The following is an 18,688-nucleotide window of genomic DNA, read 5'->3' as shown; positions in this document are numbered from 1 at the left end:
ATTCTAGTAAAGTACAGTGTAGTTATATCTTTTATGAAATTGTTTTGTTACCATTTATCAAATTGAACACGATAAATAAAGTGCAGTTAAAAATATTTAGATATTTTCAAAGGAAATTTTTCATTTTTTAAACCGATTTTTCCGTTGTTCGGTAAGGGAGCGTTACCAGTGCTTTTATGACGTTATGATGAAATTAAGCTTTGTAGGAGTATGCATGAGTAATAACATAAAAGACGTAAACTGTGTACGCTTTTGAAATTTGACACTCAGAATAATGCTATCCCCCGATATTATACTCAAAATATATAGGAAAACTTGGTGAATTTTTATATTCTAAGATGTCCCCCACAAAAACCAAGACGGTTTAATTTAGTATTTTTTACATATAAGGTAAAAAATGATACTACCACTCACATATTACAAGTTGAGGAAAATCGCTATATTCTAGTATTTTTTAAATCTGCTTCGAAGTACCTATATATGCCTATAGTAAATATACATGTACCTGTAGTTTGAAATTGCCCCTAAAAAGAACCTGATAATAGATTTCTTGAAGCTTCGCAAATATACAAGAGTTGGTTTAAATTTCCTATGGTTAAAAAATAAAGAGTTCCGAATTTGTAGTTTTGCGCAAAAAAACCCTCAAATCGGCATCATAAATATATTTTTCAACTTTTAGAAAAACTTTTAAATATATACTTTTAAACCAAACTTTTTTGTGAAAAACACACCACAATGGTTTTTTTTTTTATTGATAAACGGATAAAAAACAAAAGATACTTTGTTTAGAAATTATACCAAATAAGAAAATAAAAATTATTAAAAAGTTTCAAATATCTTAACACATTTTCGAATGGAAACTGGTGTATTTTTTTCTTTAGAATTTTAGATTTATGCATGCATCTGTTACACTTGGAAAGGTACAAAAATATAGGGGTCAACACGCGTATTTGCTTTCTACAGTTTCTAGAATATGTATACCCCTATTTCGCTCAATCAGCTTAACATAGGCTAATTGTCATTAATTGATTTTTCTTCCAAAAACTAGTAGACGTTTTTATTTACAAGATAAAAACCGGTGATAACAAGTACATTTTCAGAAACCATGTGAAAATGCAGAAATGCACCTACAAAATAAATACGATATTTTAAAGCACGGAGTACTAATGATCAAAACCTTCTAAACATGCAGAAAAATAACACATTGATCTACAACTAATGAAATATTATTAAATTAAGGTCTGTACAACAATGCTGTGCTTAATCAGTAATAATATTTGCATATTTTAAATCAAATGCATATATCTTATAAGACATTTCATTTCAGCACATAGTCATGCAATTCGTAGAGTATCCAACTAAAACAATGTTCTAATATACATGCGCAAAGTTTCACCTCCCCCATTCCTGCCTTAGTACGTCTAGTACTGGTAGACATTAAAACTTGGCTAAATCAGTTAAAATCACCTTGGGTACGAATCAGATACTTGGCCAGTAAAGATGCTTCCCTCCCATCAAATATCCCTAACAAGTTTTATGCAATATTGACATTATCACATTGGAGCATAGTTTGGATAGTTATTGGAATTCGGTGCTTTAAACTAAAGTTTCCCGTGGAAATCTCCTGACCAGATCTCTTTCTGAGCAATGCGCAAGCAATCCATATCCGTTATGTATGACCGTATTTTGGAATCGAACGACGCCATTCACGTGGGGAAATTTCATGTTATTATTTTTCTCTACTTTTGTGTCAAACTCGTCTAGTTCTCTCTCCCGAAATTTTTCCCATAATTCTCTGACAACTTCAAATACCACAACTGTATTCGTTGTCTTTGCTAACAGGCGTAAAATAAAAACACCATCTTGCTTCAAATGGTTGTAAAACCTTAGTATGGGAATCTTCATCGACTTGTCGCCTCTAGAATAAATTCCATTCATTGCAAGGTATTTTTTCAAGAACGATATGTTCGTAAAAGGGGTAACAAACTTTACAAACGTAATGAAGAGGTTAAAAAGAGAACAAACAGACAGGACCACCAGCCAACACCAAAGAAACAGAAAGAACTTCTCGTTGAAGATATTGATTGGAACCACACACTGTATAGTGTATCTGTAAAATGTGAACATTCGTCTGATCTCCAAATCACAAAGCGTGACAATTGGGAACCGTGAAGTTCCAATGTAGTTTTCCTCTCCGTTGAAGAATCTCTTCACGACTTCATATCCATAGAAAGCAAAGTCATTCCCAATGAAAGAATTCAGAAACCATAGGTGACCTAATGCGTTCAGAAAGTATAGAATGCGAATACCCAATTGAAGCGCCGGAAAAAAGTTCCCGTAGTGCCTTCCTATTCCAAGATAACACAGGGTCCCAAATCGTTCCCTTATTTTTGGAAATAAACCAGCCCTATAGGATTCAGCTTTGGAGCAATATAAGTCTATATACTCTGTCAGGGTCCTTACGACATCCTTTCTCCGCTCGTCACTGTATGGATCTGTGGTTATGAGGCCATACTGATACTTGAGTTCATTCAACTGCAAGACATTGGCATCCTCCAGCTGATAAGACCTCGCCAGTTCTATCAACTTTTTTAGCTTCAGTCCACTCGAGTTTGTACATTGCTTCCATATCAGTCTAGGTAGATAAAACAGCGCCGACATCAACATGCAGGCAACTGGAACATACTGGTAATACTGGATCTGCATTTCCAGTTGTCGGATGTCGTAATCACTCGGAATGGTACTGTTCCACGGAACGAAGTACATCTTCTCCACCCAGCACACGTGGGTGGCATAAATGGCCTCCTCGTCCGTGAAGGTGTTGGGACAGAAACACTTGACCGGGAATTCGAACCACTCTTCGGAGACGGAGAACATGATGTAGAAGAGCAGGAACATGTTGGTGTAGTAATAGCTCATCCGGTCCACGTAGTTGTCGTCTGTGAAGGGCCGCTTGTATACACCAGCGGGTCCAAGGACATCTTCATGGCTAAAGAATAGACAAAACCATGACTGACTTGCGTACGGAAAACAAACTTTGAATGTTTTTCTTTTCTCTCTACTAGCAGCCCTGGAAATTCTTAATTCTATCTACGTAAAATTAAATAACAGATTTTTAGCTTTTTTTCACATCCCATCCCCTTTAAAAATACCATACTAGTAGATAGCAAGGATAAACTTACATTTTGAATATTTTCCGCCTGTTTCCTTTCTTGCCACCCATTTTTATATACCGTCAGTAATAACAATATTGCTATGGAAAACTAAGTTATTCTAACGAATCCAAACATTGTAACATTTTAATATGACAATGGTTGAGTCCGTGAAGTTTTTTAGTCTATTGTCGTTGAGTAAATCTCAGTCTGAAAAGACCCCCATCGTTATGTGTGTGTTCGGTCACATTAACGCAGTGTCACTTTGAAAGAAGATAGAGTCAAGATTGGCTTAGCGTGTATTTAGTTATCTCTCTATCGACAGGATAAAGAATAGAAAAGCCTCGGTATATCTCAAAATCGCAAGATCGGAAATAATTGATTTTTTTCTCTCTGTGACATGACCTAAATATAATTTGATCGAACAACACCATGGTTTTTTAAATCAAAAGATCTAGAAAAAATTGTTTCAAATTCAAGTTAAAATCTTTTTTTTTGATCAATCATTCTCTCTCTCTCTCTCTCTCTCTCTCTCTCTCTCTCTCTCTCTCTCTCTCTCTCTCTCTCTCTCTCTCTCTCTCTATAAACAGGGCATGTAGGTTTCAGTCCTCTCAGTTTCTGAAAAGCTATAAATTACAATCCATTTCCTTAAGAAATGGAGGAAGTCATACTCGGTGATTGTAAACATTTTAATTTGAAGACATCAGTCATTTATTCATGCATGTATACGTTTGGTTTTCCAAATACTTCTTTCTGAACAAAATGGGGTAACCTTTAAGAGTAGGATACTCTTTATATAAGTCGATAGCCACATGGTTTAGATAGCATTCTACATAATGTATATTGTATGGTTTAAATATTTTAAAACATTTATTTTAAACAATTGAATAAAATATTCGTCTTATTCAAAATTAAACGATTTATACTGTGACATGTATTACAATCATTGCTATGAATAAATAATCGAGATAAATTAATTCACTTATTCAATAACAATATTCTTTCATTTAGCCCACTGGATTTCATTATTTAAATTTTAGCAAATAATTTTAAACCATGAGAAAATACAATAAATGTAATTAAGTGGATAATTATAGTAACTTGTATTTACATAATATTGTATAAACATACATGTATTTACAAATTTTAATTCACATTATTTCACATTTACTAGTTATGTTATATACTTACTGAGTCCAAATCGCCATTGTTCCTGTGTTCTGTGTACCAAGTACCGAACCTTTAGGTTCTGCTCGTCGGAAAAATCCAAAACTCTTATCAATGTGGTGAACTTTATTGAAATGGAACAACGCATTTTTAAAGAATCCTGTCATATTTCTGTTTCACTTGTTTAAAGTCTTAAAATTAAAACATCGAGCAAGAGCGGTTTTGAACTCGATATAAATATAGACAATAACTTTTGGTATATTACAGATTAAATTACTATGTAAAATCAGGTACTGTTACTGATTTTGCGCCATACAATTTTTTTATAATGTTGATACAGTTATTGCATGTAAAAAACCCAATAACTGGTACAATCTGGAATTTACATATATTTTTAAATTGCGAAATATACAATCGATGTTTACATATATGTACATACATACGGCGGCGTGGAAGGGCCAGATGAAAAAATAAAAAATTCTTCTTTGTTCGGACAAATAAGTTATTTGTTCGGACGAATTACGATTTGTTCGGACGAATAAGTTATTTGTTCGGACGAATTAGGATTTGTTCGGACGAATAAGTTATTTGTTCGGACGAATTAGGATTTGTTCGGACGAATTACATATTTGTTCGGACAAATAAGTTATTTGTTCGGACAAATAAGTTATTTGTTCGGACAAATTAGGATTTGTTCGGACGAATTACGATTTGTTCGGACGTGTTCGGACGAATTACGATTTGTTCGGACGAATTAGATATTTGTTCGGACGAGTTAGGATTTGTTCGGACGAATTAGGATTTGTTCAGACAAAGAAGTTATTTGTTCGGTCGATTTAGGATTTGTTCGGACGACTTAGGATTTGTTCGGACGAATTAGATATTTGTTCGGACAAATAACTTATTTGTTCGGACGAATTAGGATTTGTTCGGACGAATTACATATTTGTTCGGACAAATGAGTTATTAATAGTGGTACATGTATGAGAGAGAGAGAGAGAGAGAGAGAGAGAGAGAGAGAGAGAGAGAGAGAGAGAGAGATGTCATATAATCATTGATACATAAATGTGAAAAGTCTAATCAGTTTTACATGATCATGCGCGGATCCAGAAAAATTTACCGGGGTGGTGGTGGTGGTGGGGGGTCTGATAGATAGTTTTGTTTGCGGGGTGGGGGTGCAAGGCCCCTCGACCACCCCGGCTCTAGATCCGGATGTTGGGTTATTTTGCTGACTTTATATTACAAAGTATAAGTAAAAATTAGTTTGTCTTATAAGTCACTTAAGTAATTGTGCGATTATTACAATCCAACGAAGCATATCAGTTAACTTTGATCGTATGCATGTATATATAGTATAAAGTTAAGGCGAAAGATAATTTCGTATGTCCAGTGTCCCAAGTAAACAGAAGAATGACTACATTTTCAATATAAACATCGACAATCGAAATCCACCTGCGGAATCATATAATTATGACTATTGGAATCATTTCTTCTGGCATTGCGCGAAATAAAACTTATAGTTAGCAAAGAAAAAACCTGCGCTGCCTAGAGTTGGCATACATCTTAACGCGGATCTACTTAGACTTTTCAGATTTATGTATCCATGATTATGACATATCTCTCTTTCTCTCTCTCTCTCTCTCTCTCTCTCTCTCTCTCTCTCTCTCTCTCTCTCTCTCTCTCTCTCTCTCTCTCTCTCTCTCTCATACATGTACCACTATTAATAACTTATTCGTCCGAACAAATCCTAATTCGTCCGAACAAATCCTAATTCGTCCGAACAAATAACTTATTCGTCCGAACAAATCCTAATTCGTCCGAACAAATCCTAATTCGTCCGAACAAATAACTTATTTGTCCGAACAAACAGCTAATTCGTCCGAACAAATCCTAATTCGTCCGAACAAATAAGTTATTTGTCCGAACAAATAGCCAATGCGTCCGAACAAATAACTTATTTGTCCGAACAAATCCTAATTCGTCCGAACAAATAAGTTATTTGTCCGAACGAATCCTAATTCGTCCGAACAAATAACTTATTCGTCCGAACAAATAACTTATTCGTCCGAACAAATAGCTAATTCGTCCGAACGAAAAAGATTAATTTTTTTTTCATCTGGCCCTTCCACGCCGCCGTACATACAACATGAATTACAAAAAAATAAAAAAAAAATAAAAAAAATTCCGTGAACATACACAGTCATACATCAAAAGAAAACAAACTCTTTCTCATACCCATTGTACAAAAATTGTTATCAGAAAACTTGGTTTTGAATTATTATGAATAAAAAAAACCACAACAAGATTGCCTATGATTAATTTACAATGCTCGATATCCTTTTTTTTAAAAATAAAATCGTAAAAAAAATATGAAGACGATACCTAACATTTATGTTTAGAATCCATATACATACTATGTAACGTTGCTTTTTAAACACATTTTTCTGTCAACGTTATAAATCAGATTAAAATATTATCATTTGCAAGAAGACTGCAACGAGTTTCCTACAGGAGGTTGTGAATGATGCGAAGAGCGGATAGTTGTTACAATATTTCTAAATTTAGAAAATAAGAATTAGAATCTCTATAAGTTTGAATCAGTGGAGAACATTTTTCGGGTTTTCGGGAGGGAGGGGGTCAAAGGAATATTCAAGTTTGCCGGGAGGAGGAGGGGGTTCGAAGCATATGTTCGGTCATTTTACTTTTTAAATTAAATAAATTTTTATTTAAATTTTTCCGGGGGGGGGGGGGGGGTCCGAAACCTCCCCGACACCCCTCTAGATCCGTGCATGATAAAGAAATGAATATTCCAACTACTAGTTACTCCAATATCTGTTCGAAATTATGTACCCAAGGTATGAATAAAAACTAACAAAAAACTTCATGAATATTTGCTATGCTGTGACACAAAGGTAAACACAAAAGACGAGCACTTAACGCGGCTGCCCCGCCCAATCCTTTAATAAAATCACATTAGTACGGTGCATTGTTTATCTCTCTGCTCCCTTGCAAGTTAGAAAAAGACGAAGAAAGATAATCTTTAAATGCGACCTTCAATACTAATTGATTTACAGATTTTAACTGATAATTGCTCAATAACTCGTCTCAAAATCAAGTTTGTTTTGCTTGAAGTGATTGTGTACTAAAATTCAACAACAGTTGAATGGTATACTTTTGGTCCAAATAAAATAGTCCGTTTTTTTAATCCATTGTTAGGGGATGCATTGTGGCTTAAATACCGATTAAATTGTTTGTTTCAACATATAAATGGTATTTACTACATCTTACGGTATTTATGTATGCTGTTTTAATGTTTTGGATACTAGCATAGTACTAGGTTGATACAGCTAACGATGGACTTATATCCTTAATAGTAGCAACTACCATGCGACATTCTCATTTGAGAAGCATCATTTTCAGTTTTCAGTGTTTCATTGTGAAATATGATGTCGTTTAAATGGACGAAAAAAACAAAGATGCTTTGTTGGAATATGGTCCATTATTCTTTACTTATTAAGTCACGCCGAAATGCCCCAAACATTATGGACACATCTTGAATACAAGACAATGTTGAAGATTATGGACGCATCTTGAAAATAGGACAAGGTTAAAAATTATGGATATTTATGTGTTTTTCTTCTTCGTAATTTGTAAGTATTAGGTTAAGATGTATTGATATTGATGTTCATAAATGAAAACGAAATGCACTGCAATTATAAATGCCAAAAAGATATACATGTAAGATATTTTAGATCCTTTTTATCAAAGGTTTTGTATGCATACTGTTTTCCAAATAATTTATTATCAAATTTCTTAATTTAAAATAACCAAGTAATTTTCATTGCTGCTAATCAAATGTGGTATTTTTTCTTCAGTGTTCTTAATATACTAAGGTATTCAATTTTATCAGACTTTGATGACACGGTTTAGTTTTATGCCTCTGAGTCAGAAAATAAAATTAGAAATGTCATCATTTTATCTGTAAAATGTAAAAATAATATACTGAATGATTAGAACGAAATCGAATATGTCTTTAATTATTATTATTTATATTTGAACAGAGGATTTATATTTTGAGTATCATGAGGTGATCAAATACGGTCGGCACGTGATCAAATCCAATAAAGCCGGAAAGGCTTTCTATAAAGAATTCATTCTCTGACTATCAGAACGTGATATATTCACAACACGAATAAAATCTTAAATTTGATAAACAGTATAAGTTATTTCTAATGAAATATTATGATCCCACATTGGTTTTACACAATTTTGGAAGGGTTCTTAAAGTTTTGATCACAAAAACTATTTTCTTTTTTGTTAAACATTTTTTTATTTCCTTGTGTCTAGTGCTGTCAACGAATCCATCCACTGCGACAACCTCAACAGGAGCGACAACCGCTGGGTCAGAAACTCTGTCATCAACATCTACGTATACGTCAGGAGGAACAACCACTACCTCAGGTTAATAAACACCTCCGTTATATTTATGATTTACAATGAACATTCGTAGTTAAAATGCTTCATTTTATAACCATATGCACATTCTCTAGAAAGTTGACCAATTATGATTTTGTAAAATCTTGATAAAAATTGATTCTGATAAATACCCATTATATTATACAGTAGTAACGTTAAGGATGACGTTTACTCAGAATGAAAAAAAATCCACTGATGATAATGAAAAACCATCTATTGTATGTTATAGACCTTTGATTGTAGTGTTGTTTCTCACTTTCGGAAAAGTAGGTCACTGACCTACTTTTTGAGTTAATGGCCATTGAATATTTTTTGAAAAATCAAGAAAAATCCCGTAAAATTTTACACTACGATTGAGATTTTCTTAATTGTTAAAATATTACAAATAATAAAACACTTTAAAAAATAAAATACAGTTTAAGAATGGTAGTGGCACTAAAAACAATGCATGAAGATTTCAGCAACATTTTTTAAAAATAATCTAGTCCGAATTTCCTCTATCAGTTTTCAAATCCCTACCCATTATTGATCCGATTTTACAAAAAATTGAATGATGATAATACGAAAACATTTATAGTATTGAACTACTTATATTGACCTTATTCTGTTGGCAAAAAATTTATATGAGGTCAATGATCAAAATTTTGAGATTTGGTGTCTTTTATCGTTTTTAAGTATTTTTAAAAATATCGATTTTTTTGTCAATAATAATTCATTTCATAAATACTTTTTGTGGTTAGAACAAATTTTACTCATTAAATTGAATTTTATAATAATCCGAATTTGAGAACTCAAACCCTGAGTAAACAACACCCTTAATACATTTAATTTTGAAAAATAACAAATATCAAAATGTTTTTTCTTACAGCGAGTTGTAAAATTGACATTGTATACGTAATTGAGAGGTGCTACTACACACGGTCCGCAATTAACGATATCAATGGTTTCTTTGCTGACCTCACAGAGGAACTCAGAAATAATAGTGCAGGGGTGGATCTCAAAGTGGCCTACCTCATTTACGACTCCAATATAGACTACGAAAAACCTTTCATCAGCAATCTAACACAAGTAAAACTAGAACTGGAAGCAATACCAATATCGTATTCGTCTTCTTATTACGCCAAGATGGCACTGGAGTACGCGTATTTTGAGTTTGTGAAAATTAAGAACGGTAAACGACTGGAAGCACACACTTACTACGTCCTGCTGAGCGCCTACAAGAGTTCCAGTTATCCAGCGGCCGGCATCGGTACAACCATCAGAACGTTCAACAAAAACAAAATGTTCGCTGTCGGTAATAGTTATCTTCTCTATACAGAAATCCATGTCATTTTCCTATGACTCATATATGCATATGTGTATATGCTGGGCTCTCACTGTCAACCTTTCCACTGAAATTACAACTATTTTAATACCATGTTTTCAAATGTATTGAAATGCATGAAAGTTAAGATATTCTGTAAAGTACTATCAACAGCTTAATAGATAAGCTGAAATGAAATTCAGCCATAGGAAAACCGTTTCCCGAATAAATAGGAATCAACATGTAATCTGGTCAGTGTATTTTTGTTTTTCTGAATTTCAGGATGGTTGCCATCAACTGCCTTGGAGAGCGATCTACTAACTGCTGTAGGAGACAATAGCCATTACTTTGCTATTAATAGCATCGCGTCTGACTTAGTTCATGCCAGACAAAGTCTTTTACAAAAACTCTTGACGTGTCCAACCGCCGTAGACACACCTATATTACCGAGTAAGACATTTAAAAAATATTGTTTTTAAGCATACTGACATGTAGATTTTTACTTATCATGCATTTCTCCTCACTGCTTTATTTTCATTCATGTTTGGTTCTCATCAACAGATTGTAAGCTGGATGTTGCGTTCATAGTAGAGAACTCCTACTACACGGATACAAAATACACATCGACATTCATGTCTGAAATTATGAACGGGATTGACTTTTCCTCCGGGAACATACAAGTAGCAGTTGTTACTTACACATCGACTGCAGTGACTCTGTTTAACTTAAATATGTATAATTCTTCAGACGAGTTACGTCAAGCTATCGAGGCAATGCCATCGACCTCTTCTTATTCTCGGTCTCTTAACGTTGGTTTAGAGCATGCGCGAGACAATATTTTTACTTCCGCTAATGGCGATAGAGCAGATGCTTGGAATTACTATATATTCACTGGAACAGCATCGTCTAATACGGACTCCATTGGAAGAGATATACGGTCATCTGGCAATGCCTACCTCTTTGCTCTTGGTAATGGCCTCAACCTTTCATTCAAAATCTGGCTTGAATAACTACACTTACCACCCTCTATGCAGTTTATAAAATGTTTAAATTTTCTTCAATTTGTCAAAATTGATGCGTATGAAAGGCTCATCAACACCAAATATATTATAGATATAGGAAGTTCTTATGCAACTGAATGGAAAGCCACGATTGACGACTGTGGGGATGAATCAAGATATATCTATGTGTCTGGGGATGAAAACCTGTTCACCATCAGAAGCAATGTTACCTCAATGATGACAACATGTCCACAACTATCGAATAACACCGATTCGATACCAAGTACGTAAATTCAGACCTACGTGTTTTCTCTTTTAGGTATTCTCTTACCCAACAACTTTTTTATATGCAAGTACAATATGCATGTATTTTTATTCTTTTCAAAATCAAGTTTTGTTATAGTTTCAGATATAGGACTTGACCTGACAAATAGTAGCATGAAAATCTTTAGATATTTTGCTATAAATAATCTTTTTAATCATAATTTCAGTATCTCCATCATGCAAGATAGACCTTGTTTTTATCTTGGATGATACAACATCCATATCCATTGCCGAATTCGATGACCAACTGAATTTTTTCATAAATATTATGAAAAACATAGAAATTTCTGACGATGGGATAAGGGTTGCCCTAGTCACGTATGGGGATAACGGATTCATGGTATTTTCATTGGAGCAATACAACACTTCAGCAGACGTGCAAACCGCCATTGCAAATATTGCCCGAGGCAACTCCGCCTACAGCCGTTCATACAGATATGCAGATCGTGCGATAGAGTACGCTTCAGAAGTCGTTTTCTTGGAAGAAAATGGAGACCGAGTGGATGCTATAGATGTTTACATTTTGTTGACACATGGCTACGATTACGGTACTGTGGAAGATTATGTCCCCGTTCTGACGTTAGACCCAAACAACAAAGTCTTTATAATAGGTCAGTAAATGCTGTTGTCAAATTTTCATACGAGGAATCATATAAGAGCTTTATTGTTGAATGCCCTTTCATCAAACCTCATCAAGCACATACTTTTTTAACAGTTGTAGCATATTCTTCCTATGCTGTGTATCAGACAGCGGTTGGTCCCAGTAATCTATTCATCTGGCCGGATTTCTCTAGCTTGACATGTAATAGACAGAATTTTTTGACGAACTTTACACAATGTGCAACAACATCGCCCTTACCAGTTAACATTACCACGCCAGGTTTGTATGGAGTATTAACACGAGACAATACCATGTAAATACACAATCTGAAGTTTTCTACCCGCTGAAGTTGTCGAAGAAAAAAATAAAATATTTGTATTAACTGCGAGTTGTTTAAAGACAATTGAGCTTGACAATATGTATATAAATATTTTATGCACAAGGTGTAGTTTAAACACTTACCAATTTTTTAAGATTGTAAACTGGATATTGTCTTCATTCTGGAGCAAACGTCCTCTTCCAAAGATGAAAAATTCCTGCACCTTAAGTACTTCTTCGCTGACTTGGCCTCACAAATTAACGTCTCACCAACCACCGTTAGAATTGCAGCCATTACCTTCAACAACAACCAACAGACAGTGTTCAATCTTAATACCTACTCTACTTCCGCTGAAGTCGCTTATGCCATTAAGAAAATTCCAGACGAAGACTCGATTTCATATAATTACGTTGATGACGCTCTGGCGTACGCCGCTTCCGAAATTTTTACTGTTGCAAACGGAGACAGGGCTGATGCCGACAATTTCTACGTGTTTTCTATTGACAGCAGTCGATCAGGTACCGCCACAGAAGGAGAACTTATACGCCGAAACGTTACCAACCACATATTCGCTGTAGGTATGTCAAACTTTATACATGTAACTCTATCTATAGCTATACTTCTGTAAATTTATACATTATAGCAAATGCTAATGTTTAATTTCTCAGATACTTCATGTATATCTATTCAACATTAAACCTCTTGCCGCAACCTGATTTTTTGCTCATAGTTTTAAGCTTCTTTTAAATAAATGTTTGGGGTTTTTTTTATAAAATTTAACCGAAAACTGATATAATTATTTTCTTAATTTAATGTATTTTTGTGCGTTTAATCAAACACATAAATAAAATATTGCAATCTAAATATATCTTACATGTTTGTTCGATCTCTAAATCCTGCATGTTTGTTTGACCTCTAAGTCAGAAGGGTATAAACGTATTGTCAAAGTAATGTTTGCTATTCAAGGGTTAATATGATGAGGGCAACGCTTGTTGGTAAAATATATTTCATTCTGTTTTTCTGCTTAGACATTGCCAGTGGTTATCCTACAGAGTGGAAGAACACAGTTGGCGACGAACAGAAGTATTTTTATGTGTCTTCCTACTCAGCACTGTCAGCTGTTCAATCAGAGGTTCTAGCAGCCATAACAACGTGTCAGATCTACACAACAACAACACAACCTACGACAACAACGACAGCAGAAGTTACAACTCAACCTACGACAATCCAGCCTACGACAACGACCGACCAATTAACAACGACATACAAACCCACAACAACAACAGCCCAAACTACGACAACAAGGATGGCAGAAATCGCAACGACAACAACCCAACCTACGAAAACAACTCCAGACCAACTAACGACAACGTCGTCTCATTCTACGATAACTCAAGATCAACTTAAGACAACAACAACAGACTTACTAATGACGACGACATCTCAGCCTACAACAACTACAGACCAACCTACAACAACTACAGACCAACCTACAACAACTACAGATCAATTTACAACAACGACAGCTCAGCAAATGACAACAACAACAACCGAACCAACAACAACAACGACTGACAAATATACGACATCAACAATAACAACCCAACATTCGACAACTTCGCCAGTGCAACTTACGACAACAACTTCTGTAACATCCCCAGTGTCAGTGCCAGTCACATCGCAAACTGTTTTAGCAACGACACAAGTAGATAATACCACAACTCAACCATTGACAACCGCAACACTCACTACCAGTACAGCATCAAATTCTCAAACTACTACATCACAAAGTTCCACATCCTACACAACGACAACTTCACAACAACCGAATACCACAACAGAATCAACAGGGACTACAATGAGCTCTTCTTCAGCATGGACAACAACAACAACAACGATCCCTCCAACGACGACAGAGCAACCAATAGCGGGTAGGTCCCTGAACATGGAAATAACTTATTGTCTTTATGTGGAATTTGCTTAATTATTTTATCTATTTAATTAACTGTCAATTTCTTACAGGTTGCGGAACTGAATCGAAACTTTATCCGGATTACAGCTCTTTAATATCAAAAGTAGACAACGATATAGGTAAGACCTGCAAATTCTTAACTGAAAGACCAGTAAGGTTCTCTCAGAATAACTTTTGGTGTTTGCCATTACCCTTTTATTCAAGCAATCTTTAGAGTTTCTATACTCTTGATGCAAATATTAGAACATAATTTCAACCGGGTGTATTATTGAAATATATCTCATTTACGATTCGACTTAAGTGTACTGTTATTTGATTTACCTGACTAAAGACATAAATGTTGCTATATATTTTTGTTAAAAATATGAATATTATGATACCTTTTTTACGTATCATATTACAAGAGAAGGCCTACACGTTCAAGTTTTATAATGCAAGTTATCCCTGAAACTATATGAAAAAAACCTTCAGAGATAATTCACCATTTTAATGTTAAGTGTTTGAGTCATTTTCACATGTGAATGAATTTTATAAGTGTAGAATACACGAATACATAAATTTGCAGGTAGAATGTACCTATTAAACGACAGTGACACCACAGTATCGTGTTGTGGACGGATATCGGAGTGGGAGGTGGAGCATCACACTTCCGGTTTTGTGGAGTTCATGGTTTGGCGTCCCATTATTGGCGGAAAATATAAACTTGTTGGAATGAACTCATTTTTATTAAACGGTTGGCATTAACTTATAAAATAATTTGGTAATACATTTTTTTCTCATAAAATAAAAAAAAAGAACCATAAGATTCAAAATTAAACATTTTTTAAAGTCCTTGGAAGAAGATCTGTTTTTTTTTTTGTTTTACATTTGATTTATGCTGCTTGGATCTAGCTTCTATAATGTTACTTGCACGAGCAATGTAGCTTTTCGACCTCTTGTTTTAAGGGTTTGGTTTGCAGGAGTTGTGCTGTCCAGATTTTTAAATATTATCATTAATTACAGACGCCGGGACCACTAATGTAACTGTTTTGCAGGAGGAGAGAATAGCTGTCTTACCCGGAGACGTCATAGGATGGTAACATTTCTTTTTCTTATTTCATTGATTTTAACTTTTTAAGGTATTGTTTATCTTAAAAGTTAAAAGGTTGACAATGCATATACTTTTACATGAACGAGTTCTCGTGAACTTTATTTTAATAATTAGTGATCGAAAAATGGACATTTTTTGTTTATTTATGAAAGTAAAAGATTTAAAAGATAATAACCTGGAAGGTGGTTAGAATTGAGTGGTGATGAAAATGTATAGGTATTTGTGATAAACTGTTTGAACGGTGCAATAATTGCAATCTTACATTTGGATTAAGGCGATGTGCAGAGGAGAATTTGATAATGTTCAAGGACTGTTCAAGTCTTCAAGGCTGTCCAACGCAGACACGGAAGACTGTATCTCCCAGGAATCTAGTCCCGGGGACAGAGTTCAATTGGACGGCGGACTCTGCAGTTATCTCAGGAGCATTCTACGTAGTCAAATTTACGCTTGAGAACAGTAAGGATGCATTTTACTTAACTTTCTTATTTGCATTTATGTAACTAAAGATTCTTAACTCAAAAGCTTATTCCAAATTTGATCTTGATTCTTTAAATTTGATTTCATACTATCAAGATACAGCCAACTACTTTCCATCATACAATATTAGTGTAAAGGATCACATCGAGATAGGAGGATATGTGGCGAATCTCGGTTTGAAAGGTGTGGATTACATGGAAAGCATTACTTACCGAATTCTACCAGATCCACTTGATGTCAATGATACGTGGAAATATTTCTCCGTGGACTCTGAAGGTAGAACTGTTGTGGCAGAGAGAGAGAGAGAGAAAGAGAGAGAGAGAGAGAGAGAGAGAGAGAGAGAGAGAGATTTATTTGTCTCATTTCAACCAAATTGTTGTATTTTAAGGAATATTGAGAACAGCTCGGCGTTTACTGCCGTCCAGATATTTGAACATTTACCGCATGATTGTGACAGCTGACGGCTCTTGTGGGAACACAGCCTCCGTATCACTGGACATTTCTGCTCAGAATTGGGTATAATGCTTTCTATCTATAAAGGTAGTGTTACAGGCCTTAATTATAAGATACACGATAAATAAGGATCGATAGTCGTGGCCATTAAAAGGAAATATGTATTTGTATAAAGATATTGGAAATGTTTTATATTTTTTTCTAAATTACTTGTATGACTAAACAAATAATGTCGAAAATGTTAAGGTGTATTTAATTCGTTGACAATCCTTAATACCAAGAAACCTTAACTAACACAGAGCATATTTACAAATCTATCATTTTTTATTTTCGCAAATTAACAATACTAATTTTGGGGATTCTCGATATTTTAGCCACCGTTTATTCAATCTCTTCCTAACTCTATCGCCATCAAAGAGGACACGCCCCCAAATGAGGTCATCTACACCACTGAGGTCAACGATCTCTATGGTGATCCAGTGTGCTGCACCTTGTCTCACACTCATCCACAGACCTTCAACTTCAACGTCACCAATGACCCTCCAGGATCAAGCCTCTATCACGTTGTAACCACTCGCACAGCGAGATTCAGATATGAGGATTTCAACTCCTATATGATTTACATGTGTTGTGATGATACCCAGAATCGAGCGGAGGGAGTGCTGATAGTCAATATAAAGAAACCCGTGGTCACAACACCTTATACACCTCCTAGTAAGTAAAACATTCTTGTCACACAGTCATTTCCATGACCCTTTTATACAAACGTATCAAATTGAATATTCATTAATCTACGTATCTCAGAAATTTGTTTGTTTGACAAAATCAACAAATAATAATTATCACAAGTAAAGATGAAAGCAAATAATATTATATATAATTTAAGAATTGGTAACGAGTACCTGTTTTGTTCTGTCTTCTTCAGAGTGGTTCTTTACTTCCATAGCTGTCGGTATGATACCAATCACCATTATAACCACCATAGGATGTGGTCTCTTGTGGCTGACAATGTTTGCCACTTAGTGAGGTTTATACCTCATCGGGGTAATAAGCCTGTGCTTCTGTATTACCAGAATAAGTGTTTATTGCCCCAATTTATGGAAAGAAATAACGTTGAAGAATCAAAAGAATTGGTTCATTGACTTAAAGGATCCTTATAAGTTTGTGCCACACTTGTACGCTTTGGATTAACACGTTTTTGCATTCAATATTGACAACTTTGTCTTAAACACCATACAATTTTAACTTATATATCAACATGATACTGTTATTTTAACAATAAAAACATAATAATAAATTCCAAACTTTTTTGTCTATAAACTTCTTATTTGCAGGAAGAAATGAAATTTATTCATAGTGAATAAGTTGACGGTAAAAAGAATGTTACAGTTCAAAAAACTTGATAGTTAATTGTAAGTAAAGAAACATTTAATTAACTTTATGTTATGTTTATAATGGTAGATGGTCGTGGTTAAACTGCATTTCATAATAAATATTTGACTAGGAATAAGGACAATTAAAAATATGGATACATTTTACATGGATAAGAGATTTCAGAATATGCGGAGATACGTATACTGTAAAAGTTGTTATTTACGCGTGAGGAAAATTTACACTAGTTACACGGTAAGCTTTAAATTGCGAAAAATACCATCGCGCGTTAAAGTAAAAAAAAAAACCAAACTTTAGAGCGGTTATGCCCCAGTCACACATTCACGGATCAAATGCCGGATTAGCTACGGAAGCGATCCGGAATCATTCATGGCGATATGTATTGACCATTGGCTTTTCCGTCTGTTATCGTATCCAAACGTGGCAATACTTGTATAGCTGCGACAATTTTTGAACATGTTCAAAATTCCACTACGGATGAAACCACCGTAGTACTTCCGTAGAAAAACTTACTAAACCGTTTTAGAACGTAGAAGTCCGTTTTAACTCCGTATAAATCCTTAGTAATTCGTATGTATCAATTTGTATCCATTCCGTAGTGCATCCGTACTAACTCCATATCATTAGATTTTCCAGTGTCAACCGTGGAAAATATTCCGTAGTAGAACCTAGGAGTTGATCTGTAAATGTGTGACTGAGGCATTAACGATTATTTGATTTTCCGGTGTCAACCGTGGAAAATATTCCGTAGTAGAACCGTGGAGTTGATCCGTGAATGTGTGACTGGGCCATTAACCACGTATCCGCGTATTTAATACCCACTCGTACTGTTTGATCAATCAAAACGCGTTCTTAAAGGGACCTAGACACGATTTGAGATGAAAATTTTAAAATAATTTTTCTGTATCAAATGTTTGATGTGTGTGTTTTGAATAATTCACCAAAATTTCAATGCTAGAAA

The 18,688-nt window shown here is 34.7% G+C and overlaps 2 protein-coding genes across 2 annotated transcripts; one reads left to right on the top strand and one right to left on the bottom strand.

Annotated features, from left to right (window-relative positions):
* Positions 1-1,583: 1,583 nt before the first annotated feature.
* On the bottom strand, positions 1,584-4,619 carry LOC128155737 (innexin unc-9-like). Its single transcript, XM_052817583.1, has 2 exons — positions 4,344-4,619; positions 1,584-2,989 (listed from the first exon to the last, which is right to left on the bottom strand). The coding sequence occupies exons 1-2, from the start codon at positions 4,484-4,486 to the stop codon at positions 1,597-1,599; spliced, it is 1,536 nt and encodes a 511-aa protein (XP_052673543.1). The 5' UTR covers positions 4,487-4,619; the 3' UTR covers positions 1,584-1,596.
* Positions 4,620-7,754: 3,135 nt separating this feature from the next.
* LOC128155781 (serine-rich adhesin for platelets-like) lies at positions 7,755-17,395 on the top strand. The gene is made up of 18 exons (XM_052817637.1): positions 7,755-7,969; positions 8,667-8,780; positions 9,664-10,089; positions 10,381-10,548; positions 10,660-11,067; positions 11,212-11,382; positions 11,591-12,034; positions 12,139-12,303; positions 12,499-12,921; positions 13,372-14,274; positions 14,366-14,434; positions 14,881-15,048; positions 15,318-15,390; positions 15,680-15,861; positions 15,979-16,158; positions 16,271-16,398; positions 16,710-17,049; positions 17,261-17,395. Exons 1-18 carry the CDS (start codon positions 7,936-7,938, stop codon positions 17,356-17,358), a joined length of 4,494 nt encoding a protein of 1,497 aa, XP_052673597.1. The 5' UTR covers positions 7,755-7,935; the 3' UTR covers positions 17,359-17,395.
* Positions 17,396-18,688: the final 1,293 nt, after the last annotated feature.

The sequence above is a fragment of the Crassostrea angulata genome, chromosome 7, assembly GCF_025612915.1.
Source record: "Crassostrea angulata isolate pt1a10 chromosome 7, ASM2561291v2, whole genome shotgun sequence".
Classification (NCBI taxonomy): domain Eukaryota; kingdom Metazoa; phylum Mollusca; class Bivalvia; order Ostreida; family Ostreidae; genus Magallana; species Magallana angulata.
The sequence above is the reverse complement of the archived record's forward strand: the minus strand, read 5'-3'. Positions and strand labels throughout refer to the sequence as shown.

What these genes read in the sequence shown, in the direction of transcription:
- LOC128155737 (XM_052817583.1), bottom strand. Translation starts at nt 4,486, where the DNA reads ATGACAGGATTCTTTAAAAATGCGTTGTTCCATTTCAATAAAGTTCAC. An exon ending in ACAATGGCGATTTGGACTCA is followed by an intron (nt 2,990 to 4,343) that starts GTAAGTATATAA and finishes TCTATTCTTTAG; the next exon opens with CCATGAAGATGTCCTTGGAC.
- LOC128155781 (XM_052817637.1), top strand. Translation starts at nt 7,936, where the DNA reads ATGGATATTTATGTGTTTTTCTTCTTCGTAATTT. An exon ending in AGTTAACATTACCACGCCAG is followed by an intron (nt 12,304 to 12,498) that starts GTTTGTATGGAG and finishes CAATTTTTTAAG; the next exon opens with ATTGTAAACTGGATATTGTC. An exon ending in AACACCTTATACACCTCCTA is followed by an intron (nt 17,050 to 17,260) that starts GTAAGTAAAACA and finishes TGTCTTCTTCAG; the next exon opens with AGTGGTTCTTTACTTCCATA.